At 41.8% G+C, this 27,843-nt stretch overlaps 1 protein-coding gene across 1 annotated transcript in view; it reads left to right on the top strand.

Annotated features, from left to right (window-relative positions):
- Positions 1 to 27,843, top strand: part of ITGA8 (integrin subunit alpha 8) — a 195,973-nt gene that overhangs the window by 155,418 nt on the left and 12,712 nt on the right. The window contains exons 26-28 of the mRNA XM_068986916.1: positions 6,089 to 6,217; positions 11,142 to 11,255; positions 23,592 to 23,693. Coding sequence (XP_068843017.1) covers positions 6,089 to 6,217; positions 11,142 to 11,255; positions 23,592 to 23,693 — 345 coding nt within the window. The remainder of the gene's footprint in view (positions 1 to 6,088; positions 6,218 to 11,141; positions 11,256 to 23,591; positions 23,694 to 27,843) is intronic.

Below are 27,843 nucleotides of genomic sequence, written 5' to 3'. Positions count from 1 at the left end.
CTGGATCCCAGAGTCTGGCTTCTCGACCACTTGGCCTGTGGACATGTTACAGATGGATGATGCCTGGTGCTCACTGGGCAGAGGCATCTGCAGAGTCTCCTCGGCCAGCTGATGGCCTCTCCCTCTCATTCTCCTCATTGGCTTCTCCAAACCTTCACGACATTCCCTGTACCTCCTATCCCATCTCTCAAGCATCACTACCATTAGCCAGTGACCTTAAAGCAAAACAGTCTTCAAATGACCTATTTCCCATCCCCGCCAGCTTCTAATCATCTCTCCGTCATCCTTAGCTCCTCTCCAGCACTTCCAGAGGAGAGTCCTTCTCCCAATTCCGAGTTTAACTTTGCTGTCTAAAGTATTCCCCGTTTCCAGTATCTGCAACCTCTTCCTCTCTACTCATTCCTTCCTCAAAGCAAGTTAAAGTTACTTAAATTTCCTGTCTTCAAAACAAACTAGAAGCAGTAACTTGCCTCTGTATCCTCTTCCAAGAATGGATTGTTTTTCCCTCCATTTGTTAGCCAAGCTGTATTGCTATCCCTACTTCCTTATTTCTCTTTTACTCTTATTATAATCTTCTTGGTTTTCATATTGAGAGATACTAAATTTCCATCAAAGGAATGTGTCAGGCAAGATGCAAAAACACAAAGAAGAAAATATTTGATTTCTAGTAATGTCATTGCCCATTTACTGTTCTATATTCTATTTATCTGTTAGTTTATGTTTTTGTTTCACCCATAAACATTTTGTTGTATGTTGCCAATAATTAAGGACACTCTTTAGAAATCCATAATACCACTGTCATACCTAAAAAGTAATTAGCAAAACTTCTTTAATATCACTTAAACTCCACCACTGGTGGTAACAATGAGATGGCTATTCTAAATAGTCCTATGTTTGATACACAATGTAAGTAAACATTCATTTTTTAAAATCTTATATGCGATTTTGTAATCTGCATATAAGATCATGGTATCTTGATCTTGTAGATCATAAGATCATGTATCTTTCTAAATTATTGTGTAGCTCTCCCTCATTTTAAAAAGCTGTCAATAATCTTTTCTATAATGGTCATAACTGTTTTCACCAGTATCCTCTGCTGCTGCTAAGTCGCTTCAGTCATGTCTGACTCTGTGCCACCCCATAGATGGCAGCCCACCAGGCTCCCCCGTCCCTGGTATTCTCCAGGCAAGAACACTGGAGTGGGTTGCCATTTCCTTCTCCAAGGCATGAAAGTGAAAAGTGAAAGTGAAGTCCCTCAGTCGTGTCCGACTCTTCATGACCCATGAACTGCAGCCTACCAAGCTCCTCCATCCACGGGATTTTCCAGGCAAGAGGACTGGAGTGGGGTGCCATTGCCTTCTCCCCTATATGCCCATTAAGTTTTGCTACTATCTTTTGTCTCCTTACAAGCAGCTACTAAGAATATTCATGCTTTGTTTTGTTGCTTTCATATTTGGGGGGCGGGGGATGAAGATGTATCTCATCTCTTTACCATTAGGCATTAGTTCATATGAGAAGAAGACTGAGATTTAATTTCATACTTCTTGAAATAATTATCCATTTCTCTAAATCCATTCATTCTTTAGTTTCGTGATTCAGTTTCCATCTCTTCCAATCTTCTGCTCAGGAGAGGGCCTCCATAACTTGTTGTTATTGTTCTTTAGTTGAGACTTAATTGACATGTAACATTTTATTGGATTCAGATGTACAATGTAGTCAATATCTAGATATATTGCAAAATGATCACAATGTCTAGTTAACATCCATCACTTTACATTGTTACAAATTTCTTTCTCCTTGGAATGAGAACTTTTAGATCCACTCTCTTCAGTTCAGTTCAGTTCAGTTCAGTCGCTCAGTCATGTCCGACTCTTTGCGACCCCATGAATCGCAGCACGCCAGGCCTCCCTGTCCATCACCATCTCCCGGAGTTCACTCAGACTCATGTCCATCGAGTCCGTGATGCCATCCAGCCATCCCATCCTTGGTCGTCCCCTTCTCCTCCTGCCCCCAATCCCTCCCAGCATCAGAGTCTTTTCCAATGAGTCAACTCTTTGCATGAGGTGGCCAAAGTACTGGAGTTTCAGCTTCAGCATCATTCCCTCCAAAGAAATCCCAGGTTTTATCTCCTTCAGAATGGACTGGTTGGATCTCCTTGCAGTCCAAGGGACTCTCAAGAGTCTTCTCCAACACTACAGTTCAGAAGCATCAATTCTTCGGCGCTCAGCCTTACTTCACAGTCCAACTCTCACATCCATACATGACCACAGGAAAAACCATAGCCTTGACTAGACAGACTTTAGTCGGCAAAGTAATGTCTCTGCTTTTGAATATGCTGTCTAGGTTGGTCATAACTTTCCTTCCAAGGAGTAAGCGTCTTTTAATTTCATGGCTGCAGTCACCATCTGCGGTGATTTTAGAGCCCCCAAAAATAAAGTCTGACACTGTTTCCACTGTTTCCCTGTCTATTTCCCATGAAATGACAGGACCGGATGCCATGATCTTCATTTTCTGAATGTTGAGCTTTAAGCCAACTTTTTCACTCTCCTCTTTCACTTTCATCAAGAGGCTTTTTAGCTCCTCTTCCCTTTCTGCCATAAGGGTGCTGTCATCTGCATATCTGAGGTTATTGATATTTCTCCTGGCAATCTTGAGTCCAGCTTGTGCGTCTTCCAGTCCAGCGTTTCTCATGATGTACTCTGCATATAAGTTAAATAAGCAGGTGACAATATACAGCCTTGATGTACACCTTTTCCTATTTGGAACCAGTCTGTTGTTCCATGTCCAGTTCTAACTGTTGCTTCCTGACCTCATACAGATTTCTCAAGAGGCAAGTCAGCTGGTCTGGTATTCCCATCTCTTTCAGAATTTTCCACAGTTAGCAAGTTTCAAATATACAATACAGTATTATTACCTGTAGTCACCATCTATAATCCCCAGAACTTACTTATTTTATAACTGAAATTTGTACCCACCAATTTGCAACCACCAATCTAGTCTCTGTATGCTGCTGCTGCTGCTGCTGCTGCTGCTAAGTCGCTTCAGCTGTGTCCGACTATGTGCAACCCCATAGACGGCAGCCCACAGACTCCTCCATCCCTGGGATTCTCCAGGCAAAAATACTGGAATAGGTTGCCATTTCCTTCTCCAATTCTCTGTATAGATATGTTTGTTTCATAGATTTGGGGGCGGGGGGGGGGGCGGTTGTTTGTTAGTTTAAGATTTCACATGTATGTAAGATCATAAGGTCTATCTCTGATTTATTTCAGTTAGCATAATGCCCTCAAGGTCCATCCATTTTGTCACAAATGGCAGAGTTTCCTCCTTTTTTATGAGTGAATAATACTGCATTGTATATCATTGTATATGTATACCACACTCTCTTTGTCCATTCATCTGTGGACACAGAGGTTACTTCCATGTTTGGCTATTGGATATAATGCTGCAGTGAATGTGAATGCAGATAGCTTTTCTAGTTAGCATTTTTGTTTTCTTCAGGTAACTAACCAGAAGTGGAGTTGCTGGATCATATTCCATAATTTCTTAGGTGACAGATTCAATGAATCTTTTTAGTCCTAACTTTTCTTTATTCCTCTGCAGGCTTTACATTCTTAGTCACATATTTTTATTTGTTTTTCTGTTCTGCTACACTCTTTCGGTCAAGAAAGTCCCTGAGCCCAACCAAGAATTAAGGGGGAGTGGTGATTAGAGTCCACCTCTCCTTGGGGGGAATAGCAAAGAAGGAATCGTCACTTATTTTGGCAACTTTCTTTTACTTAGGTTTGTATAGAATCACACTTCTCCTGGGTTGTCTCCTACATCTGATATCCGCCCCCCACCCCGACTTTTCCCTGCCAGTCTCCTTCCTCTCTGGTTTTTTGTTATTGTTGGGTTGGTTGGTTGGTCTGGAGTTTTGGTTTCTTTTTTTATGTTTGCTGAGATGTATTATTCTATGCTCTTCATTTGACATTTTCCTCATGGGGCAACTCAGATCAGTTGGCAGGCAATGACTGTGCAGCTTGACAGGTGCTGATGGAGAACAGAGCCATCACCTGGAACATCAAACAGCCTCAGGGAATCAGCCTGCTGCAGGGCAGGAGTGGGACATGGTTCTACTTGCTGGGAAGCAGGATGCTCTGGGCCCTTGGTGAAAAAGGACACTGGAGCACAGGTGGAGGTCAGCACACACATGACTGAGCAGTCTTACTAAGAAGCCTGAACTCTATCTTTCTGTTTATCCAGGAGATTTTTCTAGGTTCTTAGGCTGTATTGAGCACTATCATTTCAGCTGCAGTGTAGCTTGTTTTCTTCCCACAGAGATGAGCATACTAGGATTGCTTCTGTGACTACAAAAAGAGACCAGGTAGAAAAAGATGTGCTTGTGGGGAGGGGTAGCAGGAAGCCAAAAATTCAGGCTTTATACTCAGTCAGTCTAAAATAAAATATTTTAATGGGATAGTATTTGTGATTTATTGGGATTCTCAAAATGTTTATTTGGTGAGCAGATATGACTGGGATGGAGCCTGAGATAACATCGTAAGTTCTAGACCACTTGCCAAACAAACTCAGGGATGAAAACAAGCTCCATTACAACACAGTGTACACATGGGGTGTTAGAGAAGAGTCATTTTCATTAGAATATGGTTCATCAGAGGGGGAAGAAGGGTAGGAAGAACTGGGAGATTGGGATTGACATATAGACACTATTGATCGTGCACATGCTCAGTTGCTAAGTCCAGTCCACCTCTTTGTGACCCAATGGACTATATCTCAGACAGGTTCCTCTGTTGATGGAATTTCCCAGACAAGAACACTGGAGTGGTTTTCCATTTCCTTCTCCAGGGGATCTTCCCAACCCAGGGATCAAACCTACATCTCCTGCTTGGTAGGTGGATTCTTTACCATTGAGCCACCTGGGAAGCCCATACGCTATTGATAATATGTGAGAAGGGAATGGCAACCCACTCCAGCATTCTTGCCTGGACAGTCCCATGGACAGAAGAGCCTGCTGGGCTTCAGCCATGGGGTTGCACAGAGCTGGACATGACTGAGCAACTAACACATAAAATAGATAACTAATGAGAACCTACTGTATAGCATAGGGAACTCTACTCAACGGTCTGTGGTGACCTAAATGGGAAGGAAATCTTAAAAAGGGCTGTGTGTGTATATGTATATATATGTACACATACATACATATAGTTCATTCACTTTGCTGTGCAGTAGAAATTAATACAACATTGTAAAGCAACTATACTCCAAGAAAAATTAATTTCAAAAAACAGAATATGGTTCTCTCCTGAGGGAGCACGTCTTACATTTACAGGGTGTGGGGCTCAGACATGCCCAAGTCGGTCCTTGACCACATCCAGCTGTTTTCCCACCATCAGCACCTCTCTTTTCTGCCACCTCAGAATCCATCTCACCATACAGAATGCTCCTCAGTTCCCTGACAGACAGCAAGAGGAAAGTAGTGAGAAACTGATGGCTCACACTTAGAAAGTCACTTCCACATTCTCTCTGTCCTTACAGGGAAATAACTCCCACTTAAAATTTTATCCTTGTAAGATAAATGTTCCAGCAGTGCATTCCCCAGGTTTAGGAATTCCTATTACTGGACAATGTTGAGGCTTGTTTCTCGCCAGTGTAGTTCATCTTTTGTTTGTTTTGTTTTGGCTGCCACGTGGCATGTGGGATCTTAGTTCCTTGACCAGGGATCGAACCTTCGCCCCCTGCAGTGGAAGCACAGAGTCTTAACCACTGGACTGCTAGGGAAAGAAAGAGAAGTTGCTAAGTCATGTCCGACTCTTTGCGGCCCCATGGACTGTAGCCTGCCGGGCCCCTCCGTCCATGGGATTTTCCAGGCAAGATTACTGGAGTGAGTTGCTATTTCCTGGACTACCAGGGAAGCCCAGTGTAGTTCATCTTGCTGATGGGGATGCTGCTGATTAATGAGAATGTGTCTGAATTCTTAGGTGAATCATAGTCAATAAAAGAAATCACCTGGTGCTCAAGGCTAATGAAAAAGGTAACAAGTGTTTAACAAGTGTTCTTGTACCTGGTGTAATGTCTCTGGCTCTCTGTGCAGCCGGCTGCCCCCCGGGAGGACACCCCTGAGCTGAGTGCATTTTTGCGAAACTCCACCATCCCTCATCTGGTCAGGAGGAGAGACGTGCCTCAATTGGAGCCTCACAGACAGAGCCCCGCAAAGATCCTGGTGAGTTGTCTCAGAGCGTGGAGATCTGAGAGAGGAGGTTGGACCAGACAGAATTCCCAAAGGCAGGAGGTTTCAATTTTCAACTTTAAGTACCATTTTTCAGTCACCTCCCAAACTCAGATATGACCAATTTTTTTGGCAGTATGTATTTCAGATGCAAAAGAGACTTTTTTTTTTTTTTGGAATATAATTTTTTCACTCTTCTGAACCTGCCCTGGAGGCTACATGGGAGAATTAATAATGGAAACATAAAACATGACCTTTCATGCCTTTCAAGAAGACAAAGATTCAGTCATCACCTGGTCCCCAGATACTGAGCTGGTGAGAGCTGGGGTGAGCCTGGGGAAACACTGCCCATGCAGTGGGTCTTGAAGTGTCTCAGCCCATCCCTGCATCTCACAGTCCTCTGCTCCACTGGAGGAGTCAAGAATGGTGTTTGCGAATGTTCTCGGCCCAAAGCATTGGGGCCTGCGGTGGATCGATCCTGAGCTTGGTCAGCCCTTTGTAAAACTGTGGATGGCGTTCATGACACAGCACGTTCTTTAAAAAAAAATTATTTATTTTTGGCTGCCCTGAGTCTTTGCTGCTGCTTGGGCTTTCTCCATTTGCGGCAAACAGGGGCTACTCATGGTTGTGGTACATGAGCTTCTCATAGCTGTGACTTCTCTTGTTGCAGCACATGGGCCTAGGTGCTTTGCAGCATATGGAATCTTCCTGGACCAGGGGTCAAACCAGTGTCCCCTGCACTGGCAGGCAGATTCTTACCACTGTGCTACCAGGGAATTCCGTGCTCAGCATTTTCGATTCGGTTGCCCACTCAGCCTACTGTGAATATTAATGCCATTAGCTGTATGCTTGCGTGCGTGCATGCTTCAGTTGTGTCTGACTCTTTTTGACCCCATGGACTGTAGCCCACTAGGCTGCTCTGTCTGTGGGATTCTCCAGACAAGAATGCTGAAGTGGGTTGCCGTGCCCTCCTCCAGGGGATCTTCCCGACGCAGGGACTGCACCTGTGTTTCTTACGTCTCCCGCATTGGCAGGCGAGTTCTTTACGACTAGTGCCACCTGGGAAGCCCAGCTGTATGCTTTAAAAGGGTTAAAATATTGTTTTGTTTTGTTTGATACATGTGTTTTAAAATTTTTATTTTTAATTAAAAAAAATTTTTTGCCTATGCCATACAGCATGTGGGATCTTAGTTCACAAATGAGAGATTGAACCCATGCCCTCTGCAATAGAAGTAGAATCTTAACCACTGGACCACCAGGGACCTAAATGTATGTGTTTTTAAAAATATATGCCAGGCCTGACAGATAATGAGGGTGCTGCCCCAAGTATCTTTGATCACTGCAACAAATGATGATAAAACCTACATAATCTAACACTTCAGAAGTTGAGACACATAGGGATGGGTAGGGCAAAAAGTAACCAAATATATAGAAAAAGAACAGTATAAAACAGAATTTTTCAAGTCAGGGTAACAGACTGAACACTTCTATTTGCCTAATTTTCTCCCCCAGATCCCACTGAAAAGACAATAAACATTTAATTAGTTAAAATGTGTGTCTTGGACATACTTTCATATTCATTTATTTTATCCCAACCACATAAAAGGTTTCAAACATGAAACCTTTTTGTTTCATGTCCATTGACACAAAAGTGCAAGGAGTGAGTCTGATGTAATCAGTTAAATGAAGAGAGGAACATTATTATAAAAGAAGTACTTGCAATTACAAGGCAAAAAACTATAGCAGCTGGCAGATACGACTCAAGTTTCTGTAAATCTTTATGGCACTGTGATGTTTTTCAAAATATAAGAGTAGGGAATCTATATGCTATTCAGTTTAGATTAAAATAATGGAATTAGTATGGTATGATTATTTTCAAAAAGCTTCCAGGAAGAATGAAAGAACAGAAAACAGTGATTTAAGTTATGAGGGTGTAACACAGAGCATGGTGACTACAATTAACAATACCACATTGCATATTTGAAAGTTGCTAAGAGTGTAGATCTTAAAAGCTCTCATCACAAGAAAAAAAATTTTGTAACTATGTGTGGTGATGGATGTTAACTAGACTGACTGTGGTGCTCATTTCATAATACATACAAATATCAAATCAAGACATTGTATACCTGAAAGTAATAATGGTATATATCAATTGTGTTAGTTGCTCAGTCATGTCCCATTCTTTGTGACCCTATGGACTGTAGCCCACCAGGTTCCTCTGTCCATGGAATTCTCCAGGCAAGAATACTAGAGTGGGTAGCCATTCCTTTCTCCAAGGTATCTTCCTGACCCAGGGATCAAGCCCAGGTCTCCTACATTGCAGGCAGATTCTTTACTCTCTGAGCCACCAGGGAAGCCCAACTATATATATTAATTATAACTCAATTTAAAATTTAATAAATAATTCCTCTTTAAAGAAAGAAAACAAGGATTGACAGCTATAGAATTCTCATATTCAGTAGCAGTAAGAAAGCCCTCTGGCAAACCAATGTCCCAAACTATCAGGATCAACAATTTAGAAAATTAAGATTTGAATATATTTTACATTTTCCACTTTAGCATATTTTTCACAAGTACACCAAGGCAACAGAGATAAACTAAAATTCATTTGAAAATTATATGCATTTCTGTTCGGTCAGATTTTGACCAATCTCAGTAAAGAGCCTTTACCCAATCTCAGTAAAGTCAAAATCTGTACGGTCAGATTTTTCCCTCCTATTTTTTCTCATTAAAGATTTTTATTTCAAGACGGTTTTTAACTTCTGAACATCATAGAAAATTATTACTTACAGATGAGAGCAAGATAATCTTTGATTTCCATATCTGAAACTCATGTTTTATTCCCTTTCTCTCTTATTGGTTCAACAATTGCAAATCATCCACCTCCCCATGTCCTCAAGTCAAAGCAGTTCTGGATAGGGAGTGATTATGCAAAGTTTATTCTGAAATCAAAAGCTAAATAAGACCTCCTACAGTTTTTGTTTAGTTAAAAACAACTTACTGAATCCCATTTCTGATTAGGAATTTGAAAGTGCAGAATGCCAGCATCCTGTATTGGGATCATAATTTCCAATTTGCATAGGAAAAAATTTGTATCTGTTAACACAGGGCTATAATCTCTCCTCTGCCTGAGAACATCCTAGCCTTTCTCATCTTGGCCCCTGCTGGTTTTGTGTAATAGTTATCATCGCATCTGCCTAAGCTCTATTCTCCCTTTTGTAACTCAGCTTACAGAAACCTTATCTTTCTAACCCTCCTCAAGTGTGATACTCTTGATCACTTCTTGAAATCATCATATCCCTTGCCATCCCCAAAACATTCTCTCCTGGTTCTCTTCCTACTTTTTGGACTGCCCCTTCTTAGCCTTTTGCACAGACCTTTCTTCCCATCCCCAGATGTTCCTTTACCTCAGGATTCCATCCTCAGCCCCTCCTCTTCTCTCCCATTGAGTCTGCTCTTTCAGAGAAATTCTTACCTGACCCTAAGTCCAGTCATGCCTAAGTGCCTCCTGCCATCTCAGCCCCCAGCCTGCCTATACCCTAGACCAGGGATCCCCAACTCCAGGATCTAATGCCTGATGATCTGAGGTGGAGCTGATGTAATAATAATAGAAATAAAGTGCGCAATAAATGCAATGTGCTTGAATCGTCTGGAAACCGTCACTACACACACACACACCCCCTCATCCATGGAAAAGTTGTCTTCCATGAAACTGGTCCCAGGTACCAAAAAGGTTGGGGACCGCTGCTTTAAACTGTGTCATCTTTCTGGTTGTCTGATCAACACACCAGACCCAACATGTGCACAACTCTCTGTCTCCATGAATGCCCCCGCCCCCCACCATTAGAATTCCCAATCTCAGTAAAGCCAGTTACCTATTCACTCTATCACCAAGCCCAAAGAGCTCTCCCATTTCTCTCTCTCCCTTGTGCCAATTTTAAGTTGGCTACCATGGATCTATTCTACTTCCTAAACTTCTCTAAAATTCATCTTCTCTCCATTCCCATTGTATCAGGGTCCCATCATCTCTTATTTGGCCTTTATCAACCTCCCTGCATCCCACCCTCCTCCTTCTATTCTTCCTCACCTACCACCTCTCTTCTGAAATACACACATGATCAGACCCCTTGCTTAAAATGCTTCAGAGGCTTCCTCAGGACCTTCTGAATCAAATGGAAACTTCTTAGCACAAATAGGACGATTCTTTACCACCTTTCTTTACCTCCTTTCCATCTGCCCACCCCACTCCCAAACACCCTTCTCTCCACTCTTCTGAACATGCACACAACTTATACAGAAGAACCAATTCCCCATTCACTTTAATGTACAGCAGAAACTAACACAACATTGTAAGTCAACTATACTCCAATAAAAATTATTAAAAATAAATACCAGTTTAATGGCTGGAACTTGCAGAAGATTCTGCTTTATAACTAGAAAGTAATTTAGCCAGAAGAATGTTATGGAACAAATACTTGTCAATGGGTTAATATCACTGGGTCTCTGAGATAATACGGACTCATGGACCTTCCTCTGAAGCTGTTTCAGGATTTGCATAGTTCAGGGTCAGGGGCTGTGACTGTCTATAAGTAATAGCTTCCTGAGTTCTGAGAAAATGAAATGGAGCAGTTCAGTTGCTGTTGCGGAAAGATTGTTTTGAAATCCTTAAAACAGAGCTTAAATTTCACATTGTATTTTATGATCCATTTTAGCTCTACAGTACCACCAATGTGGATATGTCTTGCCTACCAAACTGTGTTTTTTCTTAATCGTTTCAATGCATTTGTTCTATATTTAAAGTTCATGGATTAAGCAACGACTTCTGAGGAAACAGAATGTAAATAAACTGAGTCTAGTGTTGATTCTCTACCGAGATTTAAAGATACCGATTCACCACCACTGCTGTTGTTTTTTGTAGAATTGTACAAACATTGAGTGCCTACAAATCTCCTGTGCAGTGGGACAACTAGGAGGAGGAGAAAGCGCCGTCCTGAAAGTCAGGTCACGGCTATGGGCCAAGACATTTCTCCAGGTAAGAAGACCCTGAAGCACTGACGTGCCACTCACAGGAAACCTCTTCTCAAAAGCTCAGAGGGAAGTGTTTTTTAAAAGCATTTTTAAATGTTTTAATTTTCAAATTTTTTCCATTAAATTTTTTATTTTTTAGATTAATTAAAAAAATTTTTTTAATTTACTTCTTTAATTTTTAAAAAATTTAAGATAAATTTCTGTGGAGGAATTGAGCCAAGGACAGCTGGTCATCTTTCCCACTACATGAAGCTGATACTTTTCCAGATTTATTGAGATCTTATTGACATGTGAACTATGTAAGCTTAAGGTACACAACATGATGATTTGATCCTATATATTGTGAAATGTTTATCACAGTAAGGTTAGCTAACACTTCTGTCCCCTCACATAATTACCTTGTGCGTGTGTATGCTGAGCACTTTTATGATCTGATCTCTCAACAGCTTTGGTCTATTCTACAATGTTGCTGACTAGAATTTCTATGTTGCGCATTAGATCTCCAGGACTAATCCATGCACTAATTGCAAGTTTGTACCTTAAACATCATCTCTCCATTTCCCTGACCCACAGACCCTGATAACCATTGTTCTCCATTTCTATAAGTTTGGCTTTTTTTTTTAGATTCCACACATAAGTGGGATCATACCCTATTTTTTTTGTCTGACTTATCTCACTTAGCATAATGTTCTCAGGGTCCATCCTTGGTGTTGCAAAAGGCAAGATTTCTTTCTTTTTTATGGCTAAACAATACTCCATTGTGTGTGTGTGCATGTGTGGTATGTTGGGTGAAGATAGTTTATATCCTGAGTCCCTGAGTCCTTCAGATGGTGACTTAGATTTAAACAGATCTATTTAACTCACCACTGTCTAGTAGTTCCCTAGATAGTAGTTAATGAAATGATGCTGAGTACAATTACATAATTCAAGCCATATGCCCAGAAAAATTAAAATATAATCAACTTAGAAGGGGAAAGTCTGAAGTCCTAAGTCTTTCTTGTCCTAAGTCTTTCTTGTCTGGTGATACCACATCCTGGGCTTCAGCGAGATGAGCTTCTCAGTACAGTGTCAGGGACATTGATTTTCAGACTTCTCACTGCTTTGGCTTGTCTGGACTATAGCATCCCACACTTCTAGAGATGACTGATGGATTATGTGAATTTTAAAGGTTTAAAATCTCTTTTACACTAAGCAGATTAATTTTTTCCCTGTGGAAGAAGCTATTTATTTAAATGATACTGTGTTGTGACCTTGTTGTCTGGGGAAGATCTGCGGGGTGGGGAGGCAGAGCTAAATTAAAACCCCTACCAAATCTATGCAATCTTGCCCCTATTTTAACTACTCAAAAATTCATTTGGCTCATTGTACCATAGAAAAATCCAGTGGTAAATCCTTTTGAATCTAGTTAAAAATACAGAATTTTGTAGCTCCAGATTCTTATGTTTTCTATGATTCAGAATATTTCTATAGTCTTACAAATCTTATATAACTTTTTCTATAATAAACAGGAAGAAAATTAAAGGTATTTTTTTAAATGTTTTTATGAAATCTTTAAAAAAAAAAAAAAAAAACCCAAGGCAGGATTATTCAAACTCAAACTCAGCACTATCAATATTCTGATTCAGATAATTTTTTGTTGTGAGGTGTGGTCCTGGGCAATGCAGGATGTTTATCAGCATCCCAGGCCCCTGCCCTCTACATTCCAGTAAAAACCTTCAGCCCAGTTGTGACAACAAAAAATGTCTCCAGACATTGCCAATGTCCCCTGGGGGCAAAATCATCTCCAGCTTTGAACAAGTGACATAAAGAAAAACCAGTGTACTGTGTCTTTCTGCTGTTGTTGTTAAGCCATTATTTATTCATTTACTCAACAAATATTTATGAAGTGCCGACTGCCAACTATGTGCCAAGCACTGCTTCAGGTACCACTGGGATGCGAACAATTTGTTCATTGCCATTCTGCCTTTTTGGCTGTTACTTTTTATCTAAGAGTTGGGAAACATGGGTGTTACTGAATTCCCAAGCCCACACAATGTGAATGATAACTGTCTATCCCTAGGATTACTTTGAGCATCACATCCTACTGAAATGAAGAAGCATAACTCTTTAATAAAGCAGGACTAAAATCATTCTGACCCTGTGGTCAAGGGGGTAATGACTATCCTAGATGACATCCATCAGTTCTGGGCATGACACACTATTCCAGTAGAAGACCTATGGAGTGAAAATTGCCGCTCTAAGGAAGACAAATACCATATGTCCCTTATGTGTGGAATCTGAAATATGACACAAATGAACTTATGTACAAAACAGAAACAGACTCACAGACACAGAGAACATCCTGGTGGTTGCCAGCGGGGAGTAGGAGGTGGGGGAGGGATAGACTGGGAGTTTGGGGTTAGCAGATGCAAACTAGTATATATAGGATGGATAAACATCAAGGTCCTACTGTGTAGCACAGGGAACTATATTCAATATCCTGTGACAAACCATAATGGAAAAGAGTATGAAAAAAGAACATATATAATATAACTGAATCACTTTGCTGTACAGCAGAAATTAACACAAAATTGTAAGTCAACTATACTTCAATAAAATAAATCTTTGAAAAAAATCTAAGGACTTCCCTGATGGTTCAGTGGTTATGAATGCACCTGCCCATACAGTGGACATGGGTTTGATCCCTGGTCCAGGAAGATCCCACATGCTGTAGGGCCACTAAGCCTATGCACCACAACTATTGAACCCTGAATGCCCTAGAGTCTGTGCTGTACAACAAGGGAAGCCACTGAAGCCACTGCAATGAGAAGCCTAATACCGCAGAGAAAGAGGAGCCCTTGCTCACCACAACTGGCGAAAGCCCACAGACAGCAACGAAGAACCAGCGCAGCCAAAAATAAATGATAAAATATTTGTATACAAAGTACTTCCACCATACATAGAAGTTAAAAAAGAAAAGAAAACTGCATCTTTATCTACCTGTTGAAGACCCAGTGGATGTGGAAGAAATCAATAGCAACTGAGGGATTTTCTAAACAATAACTATTTAGCCCAAGTAGAGTCAGACCAGAACAACCTTCAGGGACATTCTGAGGTTTTGCCAGATCAAAGTTAACACTTCCAAAGATCCTGGAGAGCCTGACACAAGTCCCTTCATGTCTACTTACAGCTGGAGCCCAGACTTCTGTACTTCCGCAGCTTTTGCTTATTCCAGTCTCAGAGGCTGATGGCCAAGAGGAGAGCATTACTGCAAACTGCCCCCCACCTGCTGGTCAAAGAACATACTAGGTCGTGGAAGTCCAACAGTCTTATCCCACCACCCAGGAGAAGGCAAACATTTTCTGCCCTCCTAACCCAGGGGTTCCTTCATATGGCTTTCCTCATAGCTCAGTCAGTTAAGAAATTGCCTGCAATGCAGGAGACCCGGGTTCAATTCCTGGGTTGGGAAGATCCCCTGGAGAAGGGCATGGCAACCCACTCCAGTATTCTTGCCTGGAGAATCCCATGGACAGAGGAGCCTGGTGGGCTACAGTCCATGAGGTCGCAAGAGTCGAACACGACTTAGTGATTCAACCACCACCACCACCATGATATTTAGTGCCACAGTTCCCTGGTGGTTCAGACGGTAAAACATCTGACTACAATTCAGGAGACCTGGGTTCGATCCCTGGGTCGGGAAGTTCCCTGGAGAAGGAAAAGGCAACCCACTCCAGTACTCTTGCCTAGAAAATCCCATGGACGGAGGAGCCTGGTGTCCATGGGATCGCAAAGAGTCGGACACGACTGAGTGACTTCACTTCACTTAACCCCAGGGAGAAAGTTGACAAATCTTAGCTGATATGATTTGCTGCATTATTTTTGGTTTGCCCAAGACTCCTGAGAGTCCCTTGGACTGCAAGGAGATCCAACCAGTCCATTCTGAAGGAGATCAGTCCTGGGATTTCTTTGGAGGGAATGATGTTGAAGCTGAAACTCCAGTACTTTGGCCACCTCATGCGAAGAGTTGACTCATTGGAAAAGACTCTGATGCTGGGAGGGCTTGGGGCCAGGAGGAGAAGGGGACAACAGAGGATGAGATGGCTGGATGGCATCACTGACTCGATGGACATGAGTCTGAGTGAATTCCGGGAGTTGGTGATGGACAGGGAGGCCTGGCGTGCTGTGATTCATGGGGTCGCAAAGAGTCGGACACGACTGAGCGACTGAACTGAATTGAAACATGCACGTGCTTAGTCACTCAGTCATGTCCAACTCTTTGTGACCCCACGGACTGTAGCCCACCAGGCTCCTCAGTCCATGGGGATTCTTCAGGCAAAAATACTGGAGTGGGTTGCCATTTCCTTCTTCAGGGGATCTTCCGAACCCAGGGATTGAACCCAGGTCTCCCACATTACAGACAGATTCTTTACCATCTGAGCCACCAGGGAAGCCCAAGAATAAACATGCATACTGGTCAGAAAATTTTTTTCTTCAATTCTAAATGATGCCCTGTGCTGTGATTGTTACTTGAAAGAGCGACCTCTTTAAGAGCTTAAAGTTTGACCAGTAATTATTTAGGTTTTGTTGTCCCACACGGCTTTGTTTCTGGGAGATGTTGAGTATTTAAACAAAGGCTTTATAAAATGAATGTGTGGTTAAAAATAATTCTTGAGAAGGAATTAAGCAGCAGGGAAGGTGGGAGTGGGGGAAATTCTTGATGGTCCTGGCCACCCTCACTCTCCATTCAACTCAACTCAAAAACCTCACTCCCCATTCTCTTTGTTCCCAACTCTGTATTTTTTACTAGTACCATGGCCATAAGCCAATCATTGTGCACTAGTACATAACTGAGGCAGCTGGTGGGCTGCAAACCACAATTTAAATGATGTGGCAGGGAATTCCCTGATGGCCCAGTGGCTAAGACTCCTCACTCCTAACGCAGGAGGCCTGGATTTGATCCCTGGTCGAGGAATTAGATCACACATGATGCAGCTAAGAGTTCTCATGCCTAAGCAAAAAAAAAAAGATCCCACATGCCACAACTTAAGACCCAGTGCAGCCAAATAAATACATAGATAAAAATAAATATAAAAAATTAATGTCATGGCAATGACAGAAGGATAGGGCATTCTCTAAGGTATAGTAGCTACCTGGGGCAGGTTAAAAGTTCAACATATTGTCAATGGGTATTAACCAGCTGCTTTTTCAATCCAAACTTGGCTACAATATGGCAATGATGGCTCTTATAGGAGTAGATTGCCACAAAAAAAGAAGAGGCAAGTTTTTAATGTAAGAATAACATCATTGTTATGTAAAGATCATGGCTGAAAGCATTCAACTTTGAACATGAAATCAATAAAAGGACTCTGCTCATGTTTTTCATAAATTAAATACTTACCTGTGCCAGGTTTTTGACTTGCAGACAGAGGACTTCTGTACCTTTGGTGCCAATCCCGCCAATCACAGCATAATAACTCATGTTTCACATTTCCCAAGGGCTCCAGAGCATCTTGGAAAAATGAGAAAAATTTTTTTCTACTGAAACTGGAAGAAATGCTGCATTTGGAGAATATTTAAAATAAAGAACAATGAATTGCATTGTTTACAGGCTGTTGCCTACCACTAAGTCTGTTCAGGTCCCAGATGGTGCCCTTTTGCATCAATGAATTAGGTAGCAGAGGTGAAAGCATGTCCACAGCCCCTTGTCATGAACAACAGCCTTCATCTTATGTTACAGCCTTCTCTTACAACTTCCTGAATTTCCTAATCTCATCGATAGGAGCGGAGGTCCAACTCAGTAATTCAAAGAATTAAACTTTTTATAAGGTGCTATCAAATGGGTGACAGATTTTATTTTCTTGGGCTTCAGAATCACTGTGGATGGTGACTGCAGCCAGGAAATTAAAAGATGCTTGCTCCTTGAAAGAAAAGTTATGACAAACCTAGACAGCATATTAAAAGCAGAGACATCACTTTGCCAACAAAGGTCCTTAAAGTCAAAGCTGTAGTTTTTCCAGTGGTTGTGTATGGATATAAGAGTTGGGCCATAAAAAAGGCTGAGCACTAAGAATTAATACTTTCGAATTGTAATGCTGGAGAAGACTCTCAAGAGTCCCTTGGACAGCAAGGAGATCAAACCAATCATTCTTAAAGGAAATTCACCCTGAATATTCATTGGAAGGACTGATGCTGACGCTCCAATACTTTGGCCACTGATGTGAAGAGCTGACTCATTGGAAAAGACCCTGATGCTGGGAAAGATTGAAGGCAAGAGGAGAATCTGGCAACAGAGGATGAGATAGTTCAATAGCATCGTCAACTCAAAGGACATAAGTTTGAGCAAACTCCAAGAGATAGTGAAGGACAGGGAAGCCTGGTGTGCTGCAGTCCATGGATCGCAGAGTCAGACATGACTTACTGACTGAACAGCAACAGCAATAGTCAAGTGGGTGGATATGGGATAACCACTGAATAACCCAACTACTGGATGTGTGAACGGATGGTGAACAAACACATCCAGTAGTTGGGTTATTCAGTGGTTATCCCATATCCACCCACTTGACTATTGCTGTTGCTGTTCAGTCAGTAAGTCATGTCTGACTCTGCGATCCATGGACTGCAGCACACCAGGCTTCCCTGTCCTTCACTATCTCTTGGAGTTTGCTCAAACTTATGTCCTTTGAGTTGACAATGCTATTGAACTATCTCATCCTCTGTTGCCAGATTCTCCTCTTGCCTTCAATCTTTCCCAGCACCTAGAACAGCGTGCCCAGGAGGGTTTCATCAGTCCTTCGTGCCCTCCTGGGCACGCTGTTCTAGGTGCTATGGAAGGTGTAAGCTTCATATTCCATGCTCTGTGCCTTCGAGTTTTCTATAATCTTGGTGGAGAGAAAGTAATCAAGAAAGATAAAAGTTAAACAACAGTGTGGAAATTCCAAACAATATAGGGCATCTATAGTCTCATTCCAGACATACTGAATCACAATCTCTAGGCCCGACCCCAGACGTTTCTGAGGTTCAGCAAAGCACAAAGCCAAGTGGCTTGTGAGCCATCAGAAATGGTGGTGATGAGTGGAAATGTGAGGAGGAGTCAGGCTGGTCAAGAGCAGAGACGGTAAAGGGAGGAGAGAAGACCGCCACAGAGAAACATGTTTCACCACATTCTAGACTTCAAATCCCACCTCTCTTTTTAAATTTCTATTGGAGGGTAGCCGATGTGTAATGATGCGCTCGTTTCTACTGCACAGCAAAGTGAATCCGTTATACAAACACATATATTTACTCTTTTTCAGGTTCTTTTCCCATATTGGTCATTACAGAGTATGGAGTAGTGTTCCTTGTCCTTATTAGTTATCTATTTTATATATAGTAATGTGTGTATGTCACTCCCAGTCTTCCAATTTATCCCTTGCCCACCCATTTACATTTGTTGTTAAAACTTAGCAACTAAACACCAATGGCAACAATACCCCTTTACTTCCTGACAACTATGTCTGTTCTACATGTGTGACTCTATTTCTGTTTTGTTAATAAGTACATTTGTTATTCATTAAGAAATTTCCATGTTCATAAATGCAGAATCATGTTGGAGAAAAACTTTCCATCTAGAGTTGATTCAGAGATAAGTTCTCCCATGATTTGTTTCCCAAAGATATTACTTCAAGAGCAAGGGAATTATTTTCTATCAGTGTTTTTTAATATTTAATTTGGAGACAAAAGAAAATTTACTCTTTGAAGATTTGGGAGCCTGGATTCACACTGGAGTGTGTGATTATAACTCTTGTGCACAGAATCTCATTACTGGCGTTTGTCATGTTTCTTCTGTGTTTACCAGCCAGGATAGTAACAAAAGTAGATTTAAAACACCAAGTATCCACAAGATTTTATGAGCGAGCATTTTTAAATTTTAAAAAACACTTCTCACACAAACAAAAGTCCAGCTTTCAGTTAAAGTGGAAATGCCAGGAGACAAGCGAACATAGAAAAAATAACAATCAAAAAAGAATTTTTCCAAATGAACAAAGTTCCTTACCCTCGAATGTCAGGATAGGAAAAGAAAACAAAAAGGCCAAAGATATAGTGACTTTAAGTATACATAGAAGTTTTGTTCTAACTTGTTATTTTTGGGCTCCAAAATCACTGCAGATGCTGACTGCAGGCATGAAATTATAAGACGCTTACTCCTTGGAAGAAAAGTTATGACCAACCTAGATAGTATATTCAAAAGCAGAGACGTTACTTTGCCGACTAAGGTCCGTCTAGTCAAGGCTATGGTTTTTCCAGTGGTCATGTATGGATGTGAGAGTTGGACTGTGAAGAAGGCTGAGCGCCGAAGAATTGATGCGTTTGAACTGTGGTGTTGGAGAAGACTCTTGAGAGTCCCTTGGACTGCAAGGAGATCTAACCAGTCCATTCTAGAGGAGATCAGCCCTGGGATTTCTTTGGAAGGAATGATGCTAAAGCTGAAGCTCCAGTACTTTGGCCACCTCATGTGAAGAGTTGACTCATTGGAAAAGACTCTGATGCTGGGAGAGATTGGGGGCAGGAGGAGAAGGGGACAACCGAGGATGAGATGGCTGGATGGCATCACTGACTCGATGGACGTGAGTCTGAGTGAACTCCGGGAGTTGATGATGGACAGGGAGGCCTGGTGTGCTGTGATTCATGGGGTCGCAAAGAGTCGGACACGACTGAGTGACTGAAATGAACTGAACTGAACTGAGCTTGTTGTTATCACATAGAAGAAATGGGATTTATTGAAGGGAGGAAAAATTCAACCACAGGGGCAAAAATACCTTGTAAAAATATGTAACTTATTACAATACAACCTAACGAATTGGCCTCAAGAAACCCAACATTGGATTCTAGATGGTGAAAATATTAGTAAGACTTTGATACGTAGCACTTGCTGATTCCTGTGGTGTAACTATCCCCACTATGGTCAACTTCAAGCTGCAACATGATGTCACAGAGGACAGAGTTGGCCAGAGACGCAGAGCAGCACAGCATCCTACGGTGATTTCCCTACAGATGCAGCAGAGCTAAATACTACCAAGGGCATGTGTGTGCATGTGTGCTAAGTTGTTCAGTGGCGTCCGACTCTGTGCGACCCCATGGACTGTAGTCCTCCAGGCTCCTCTGTCCATGGGATTCTCCAGGCAAAAATACTGGAGTGGGTTGTCATGGCATTTTCCAGGGATCTTCCTGGCTCAGGGATTGAACCTGCATCTCTTGTGTCTCCTGCACTAGAGCCACCTGGGAAGACCATCAAGAGCATAAAATGCAATAAAATTATTACTCAGAACTGAGTATTATCTTTTTAGAAATATAATTTACTTACATTTACATGTATCTATAATTTGTCTCAATAATGGCTCTCTTTAACAATGGGTACTCAAAGGTCTTCAAGTTTTAGTGTTGTGTTCACAAGAGCCACTGTGAGCCAGCTGCATCCCACCACTGGTTAGATTGCATCACTGTCTCAAGCTAAGTGGAGGAAAATCACAGAAGCCTAAGTTCTCAGAGTGGTTTTCCTTGATTTACTCTTACATACTCTCCTTTGACCTTCAGTTAGTTCAACCGCTCAGTCATGTCTGACTCTTTGCGACCCCATGGACTGCAGCCCTCCAGGCCTTCCTGTCCATCACCAACTCTCGGAGTTTGCTCAAACTCAGGTCCATTCAGTTGGTGATGCCATCCAACCATCTCATCCTCTGTCGTCCCCTTCTCCTCCCACCTTCAATCTTTCCCAGCATCCAGGTCTTTTCGAATGAGTCAGTGCTTCACATCAGGTGGCCAAAGTACTGGAGATTCAGCTCCAGCATCAGGCCTTCCAATGAATATTCAGGACTGATTTCCTTTAGGTTGGACTGGTTTGATCTCCTTGCTGTCCAAGGGACTCTTGAGAGTCTTCTCCAACACCACAGTTCAAAAGCATCAGTTCTTTAGTGCTCAGCTTTCTTTCCAGTCCAACTCTCATATCCATACCCGACTACTGGAAAAACCATAGCTTTGACTAGACAGACCTTTGTTGGCAAAGTAATGTCTCTGCTTTTTAATATGCTGTCTATTTGACCATAGCTTTTCTTCAAAGGAAATGGCAACCCACTCCAATACTATTGCCTGGAAAATCCCATGGACAGAGGAGCCTGGAAGGCTACAGTCCATGAGGTGGCAAAGAGTTGGACAGGACTTTCACTTTCACTTTCTTCCAAGAAGCAAGCATCTTTTAATTTCATGGCTGCAGTCACCATCTGCACTGATTTTAGAGCCCCCCAAAATAAAGTCTCTCACTGTTTTCACTGTTTCCCCATCTATTTGGCATGAAGTGATGGGGCCAGATGCCATGATCTTAGTTTTCTGAATGTTGAGCTCTAAGCCAGCTTTTTTGCACTCCTCTTTCACTTTCATCAAAAGGCTCTTTAGTTCTTCTTTGCTTTCTGCCATAAGAGTGGTCTCATCTGCATGTCTGAGGTTATTGATATTTCTCCCAGCATCTTGATTCCAGCTTGTGCTTCATCCAGTCCAGCATTTCTCATGATGCACTCTGCATATAAGTTAAATAAGCAGGGTGACAATATACAGCCTTGATGTACTTCTTTCCCAATTTGAAACCAGTCTGTTGTTCCATGTCCAGTTCTAACTGTTGCTTCTTGACCTGCATACAGATTTCTCAGGAGGCAAGTCAGCTGGTCTGGTATTCCCATCTCTTTCAGAATTTTCCACAGTTTATGGTGATCCACACAGTCAAAGGCTTTGGCATAGTCAATAAAGCAGAAGTAGATGTTTTTCTGGAACTCTCTTGTTTTTTCGATGAGCCAATGGATGTTGACAATTTGATCTCTGGTTCCTCTGCCTTTTCTAAATCCAGCTTGAACATCTGGAAGTTCACGGTTCACGTACTGTTGAAGCCTGGCTTGGAGAATTTTGAGCATTACTTTGCTAGCGTGTGAGATGAGTGCAATTGTGTGGTAGTTTGAGCATTCTTGGGCATTGACCTTAATCAACAGTAAATATGAGAACCGATTAAACAAAAGAACTTGCTGAAATGTTCTGTCAAAAACACCATACAGCTCTAGGTCAGTGGTTCTTAACTAGGGGAATTTTGCTCCCCAGAAGACCTTGGCAGTTAATTGAGACATTTTTGATTGTGACAACTGTGTGAGGCGTGCTACTGGCATCTAGTGGGTAGCTGCCAGGGATGCTGCTAAACATTCTACAATGCATAGGACAGTTCCTTAACCAAACTTACTCCTACTCTGAGCCTTCTGTATAAGAGGAAGTTCAGTTCAGTTCAGTTGCTCAGTCATGTCTGACTCTTTGTGACCCCATGGACTGCAGCATGCCAGGCTTCCCTGTCCATCTCCAACTCTTGGAGCTTGCTCAAACTCACGTCCATCAAGTTAGTGATGCTGTCCAACCATCTCATCTCATCCTCTGTCGTCCACTTCTCCTCCTGCCTCCAATCTTTCCCAGCATCAGGGTCTTTTCCAATGAGTCAGTTCTTCACATCAGGTGACCAAAGTACTGGAGTTTCAGCATCAGTCCTTCCAGTGAATATTCAGGACTGATCTCCTTTAGGAGGGACTGGTTGCATCTTCTTGCAGTCCAAGGGACTCTCAAGAGTCTTCTCCAGCACCACAGTTCAAAAGCATCAGTTCTTCGGTGCTCAGCTTTCTTTATAGTCCAACTCTCACATCCATACATGACTACTGGAAAAACCACAGCTTTGACTAGATGGACCTTTGTTCTCTATAAGAGGGAATATGATTAATTTCTTTGTAACTTAGCAGCAGTCTCTCTCCTAAAATATTTTGTTCTATTAGACAACAAGAATTTGTACTCACGATGTCTCCCCACTATGTTTTTCAGTAAGAGCACTTGTGCTTACTCCTTTAAGGATGTCTGATTTTCTGTTTTATTTTAATTGTGCCAAGTCTTTTGGTAATAAGATAGATTATCTTTAGAAATAAGATGAATGATTGGATGGACGGTTGGATGGATGTCTAGACAGATAATGGATGGGTGATGGATGAATGGATGATGGATAATAGATGGATAATGATGGATGGATGATTTATGAATGGATGAATGAATGATGGATAGATAGTGGATAATGGATAGATAACTGGATGGATGGATGAATGATGAATGGATGATGAACAGATGGATGGATGGATAAATAAGTGAATGGATCGTGAACGGATAGATGGATAGCAAAAAAAGTAAGAGAGAGAAAAGGAAGAAAGAAGGAGGAAATTTTTCTTTGGAAATGGAAAACACTGAAAACAACTGGATGACTGCCAATATAACTTAAAAGTTTTACGTGGAATATATTTTAAACAAATATTTTTAATTTCAGAGGAAAAATGATCCCTATTCTCTTGCATCCCTGGTGTCCTTTGAAGTTAAGAAGATGCCTTATAAAGATCAGCCAGCAAAACTCCCAGAAGGCAACATAGCAGTAAGTATCTTAAAATATATAGGTACAAATAATTTCACTGAAATAATTTTTTAAAACCCTGTATTGCTTGTGTTAGGTCAAGTGCCTATTACATTGACTTGAGAAAACTTTCCCTCTTAAGACTACTGTTTTCTTATTTTAATCTGGAAATTCTTCAGTGTCCTTTGATCATATTTTTAAACCTTCAATGTAAATTTCTACTCCACCCCACTAAAAAAAAAATCACAGGGCAGGACTAATACCATTTTTTAATTAGTCTCTTTTGTTTAAAAGAAGTTCAGATACTAATTATGATCATAATGAAATCATACTTATTGCTAATTTTAAAGACAGCCTGGTGAGTAAGGTGAGAAGAGAAGACTGTCTTCTTTAGGGACAGTTGCCACAGACCAGCTGTATGGACAGTGATTTCTCCTTTCTAAACAAAGACCAGGCTTCCCTGGTGGCTGAGACTGTAAAGAATTTACCTACATTGCGGGAGACCTGGGTTCATTCCCTGGGTTGGGAAGATCCCCTGGAAAAGGGAATGGCTATTCGTTCCAGTATTCTTGCCTGGAAAAATCCATGGGGACAGAGCAGCCTGGCAGGCCACAGACCAGGAGTCGCAAGAGTTGGGCATGACTGAGCGACTAACACATGCACACACGCACACACCCATACCCACACAGCAAAGACCAGTATTACCTGGAAGAAAAGTACACCAGGAGCATCATCTGAATTGAAGCTATTAAACGTTAAATCAATCACAAGGTCATGTCTGACTCTTGAGACCCCATGGACTGTAGCCTGCCAGGCTCCTCTATCCATGGGATTATACTGGAGTGGTTGCCATTTCCTTCTCCAGGAGATCTTCCAGACCCAGGGATTGAACCCATGTCTCCTGCATTGGCAGGCAGATTCTGTACCACTGAGTCACTAAGGAACATTACTGATACCCAGATATCTGTCACAGCACAACTGCTGGCATCCTCAGCAACCTGGCAAGGCCATGCAGAGCAGAGAGGAGGGTGAGTAACAGGGAATGAGCAGGCCCCATCACTGAAACGCTGCCTTTACAGTGAATATGACCACAGCCAGAACTCTAGGTCAGGATTCAAATACTGAGATTTCAACCTTCATCTCTTGGTCTCTTCATAGATATTTACAACCTCGACTTGGATTCTGGTCCCCAGGTCTTTGTCACTCAAAATATGTTTTTGCAGACCAGCAGCATCAGTAACACCTCAGAAATTGTTCAAAATTCAGAAACAGACCTCACCCCAGACCTGCTGAGTCAGAATCATCAGGGTAGCAGGTACACTGTCATCTTTGAGGAGGGTTGCTTTGCATGGTGTAGAGGTCACCACTCTCGTAATTTCTCATCAGCCTAGGTCTTAAAATGGAGCTATTACTCTTTCCAGCCTAATCTACTTTTAGTAATTGAAATTCATCCATTGATTAGTGATTTCCAACCCTGAGCATGCAAAGAATCACCATTCATATGACTTTAAAGGTTTATACATGCTATGTGCTCAGTTGCTAAATTGTATCCAACTCTTTGCAACCCCTCGGATGCTAGCCCACCAGGGTCCTCTGTCCATGGGATTTCCGGAGGTGGATTGCCATTTCCTCCAGAGGATCTTCCCATCCCAGGGATTGAACCCGAGTCTCTTACGTCTCCTGCATTGACAAGTGTATTCTTTACAACTGAGCCATCTAAGAAGCTCCATACACGTTAAGACCCTATCCAAAATATCAAAATTGAGTGAGTCTGGCATGGGCCCCTGGCACTGTGCTTTAGAGGCTCTACAAGTGAGGCTTCTGCAGTGAAACTGGCATTGGGCACCTCTGACCCAGGCAAGCAGTGTAAAAGAAAATCCGCAGATTCCAGAACAGGTTCATTGCAGGCTTCACCCTGGCTCCATTTGGCTCTAAGTGGAAACCTTCAGGAGATCACTCTGTGTACCTTGCTGATGCCCTTAACCACATTTACCTGTAAGCATTGTTAAGAAGAGTATTTACATTATATACAAAAAGCTTCAGTATTTTACCTAAAACGAGATAAGTCTTAGGTGTTGATAATAGTAACCTTCCCAAAATGTCCTGCCCTCTCTGGCAAAGTTCAATAAGCCCAATTAGAAGCATCCATAGATTCAAAATATCTCAGTAGACTTTGGTGGTGTTTAAAGCAAGCACTACACATCTTTCTCCACTTAGCACGACTCTCTTTCTCTCACGAGATGTCTGCCAGAGTTTGAATTTATGTTCAACCTAGAAGACAGAGGCTTTGGATTTTTAATATAGAATATTCATCCAAGGAGGTTCAAAGGCTTGTAACTCCAAGGGAGATAAATGTGGGTCCTTTGTTTTATCTGAGCACATGCTCCATAACAGAAACATATGTGACAGTCGGTTGCATCCACAGGATCGTGTCTTTCTGTCCTGGCCACAGGTGCTAGCCTGCTGTTCTCAACTCATCTCAAAAGATTCACAGGATGATGAGATACAGGCTAGCCTCCCCCACCACCACCCTTGTTCCTGCAGCTTTGAAAAAGTCTTGTTATCTGATGTAGATGATTTACTGCATCATTTGTGGAGAGGTTATGGGAAAACCTTTTAGGTCCCCGAGTCTCTGACTGCCTGAAGGAGATGTGGCCAGTAGGTAGCTATGCCCTACAGGCTTGGTTTGAGAGGACTGTGCTTGGAACCAGCAGATGTGTTTTAGAGTGAGTTCTCATCCTTATCTTGAAATGGACCCAGCAGGAGAGAAGTACTTCTAGATAGCAGAATCAGTTGGACGAGGTGTTGGAGGATCTTCAGAGCTCCAGTCCGCAGTCTGCCATTGGGGAAAGGGTCTCGGTTCCTTCCTTGGTAATAAGACAAGAATATTTGCTTGTTTTCCTAGTTCCTTATAGGTGATGAGGAGTCTGCTTGTGCTTCCTTCTCAGCGTGGTCATAACGCAGCCATTTCTTGAGCCCTAGATAAGTTTTGCATATTGAAAAAAATAGTAATCCCCAGCTGCTACTTGAATAGTGTCTGGGTTTGTAACAAATGAACTCTCCATGCCACGTGACACTTTTCATGTTCAGAAGCAAGGGAAAGGTTGCATGATGAGAGGGGCTATGCCTAAATGCAGTATCGTTACAGCAGAAAAAATTATTCAGTTATTGGAACACTTTTTTTGCCTATTCATAAACTTTGGTGTTTGTATTATGTGACTAAAGCCAAATTCCATAATTTACATCTAGAAGAGCTTATGATTGTCTCATGTAACTCGAAGTTCAGTTCAGTTCAGTGACTCAGTCATGTCTGACTCTTTGTGACCCCATGGACTGCAGCACGCCAGGCTTCCCTGTCCATCACCAATTCCCGGAGCTTGCTCAAACTCATGTCCATCGAATTAGTGATGCCATCCAACCATCTCATCCTCTATCATCCCCTTCTCCTCCTGCCTTCAATCTTTCCCAGCGTCAGGGTCTTTTCCAATGAGTCAGTTCTTCTCATCAGGTGGCCGAAGTATTGGAGCTTCGGCATCAGTCCTTCCAGTTCAGGACTGATTTCCTTCAGGATTGACCAGTTTGATCTCTTTCCAGCCCAAGGTACTCTCAAGAGTCTTCTCCAACACCATAGTTCAACAAAGACAGTTATTATAAAATATTTCAGTGATCCTTAATTAAGAAATCACATGCAAATTTGGAGTCCGTTTGACTTTTTTGAATTGTTAGCAAAACTTTAGGATCTTAAAATGGAACTGTGATATTAAACAATTATCTGGAGTTCAAATCTATCACTGGAACTTCTTATCTCATAAGGGCTGTTTGAATTTTGTTAAAATGTATGTTCAGCTTGTCCGCTTCATGTTATTATTTTATTCTAAATGGCACTGTCGGTAGAGTGTCTTGGTACATTCATATAAAGCATTCTCGTGACCCCACTGAAGTATGTTTACACAAGATTTTGAGATGCATAAATACAGATGTCAACATTAATTACCATTGCAAATCCGAGGGAGTTTTTTCTTCTACCTTGGTATTTTTTCAAAATATACAAAAACATATCATAAATGTCAGTGATAAAATGTAGGCATATTAAAGATTTATTTATGGTCTTTCCACCATAATAAAGAACAACAAGATTTACGACATGATGAAGGTAAGATTAAATGTTCCC

The sequence above is a fragment of the Capricornis sumatraensis genome, chromosome 15, assembly GCF_032405125.1.
Source record: "Capricornis sumatraensis isolate serow.1 chromosome 15, serow.2, whole genome shotgun sequence".
NCBI lineage: Eukaryota > Metazoa > Chordata > Mammalia > Artiodactyla > Bovidae > Capricornis > Capricornis sumatraensis.
Note: the sequence above shows the minus strand (reverse complement) of the source record. Positions and strands in the feature narration are given on the sequence as shown.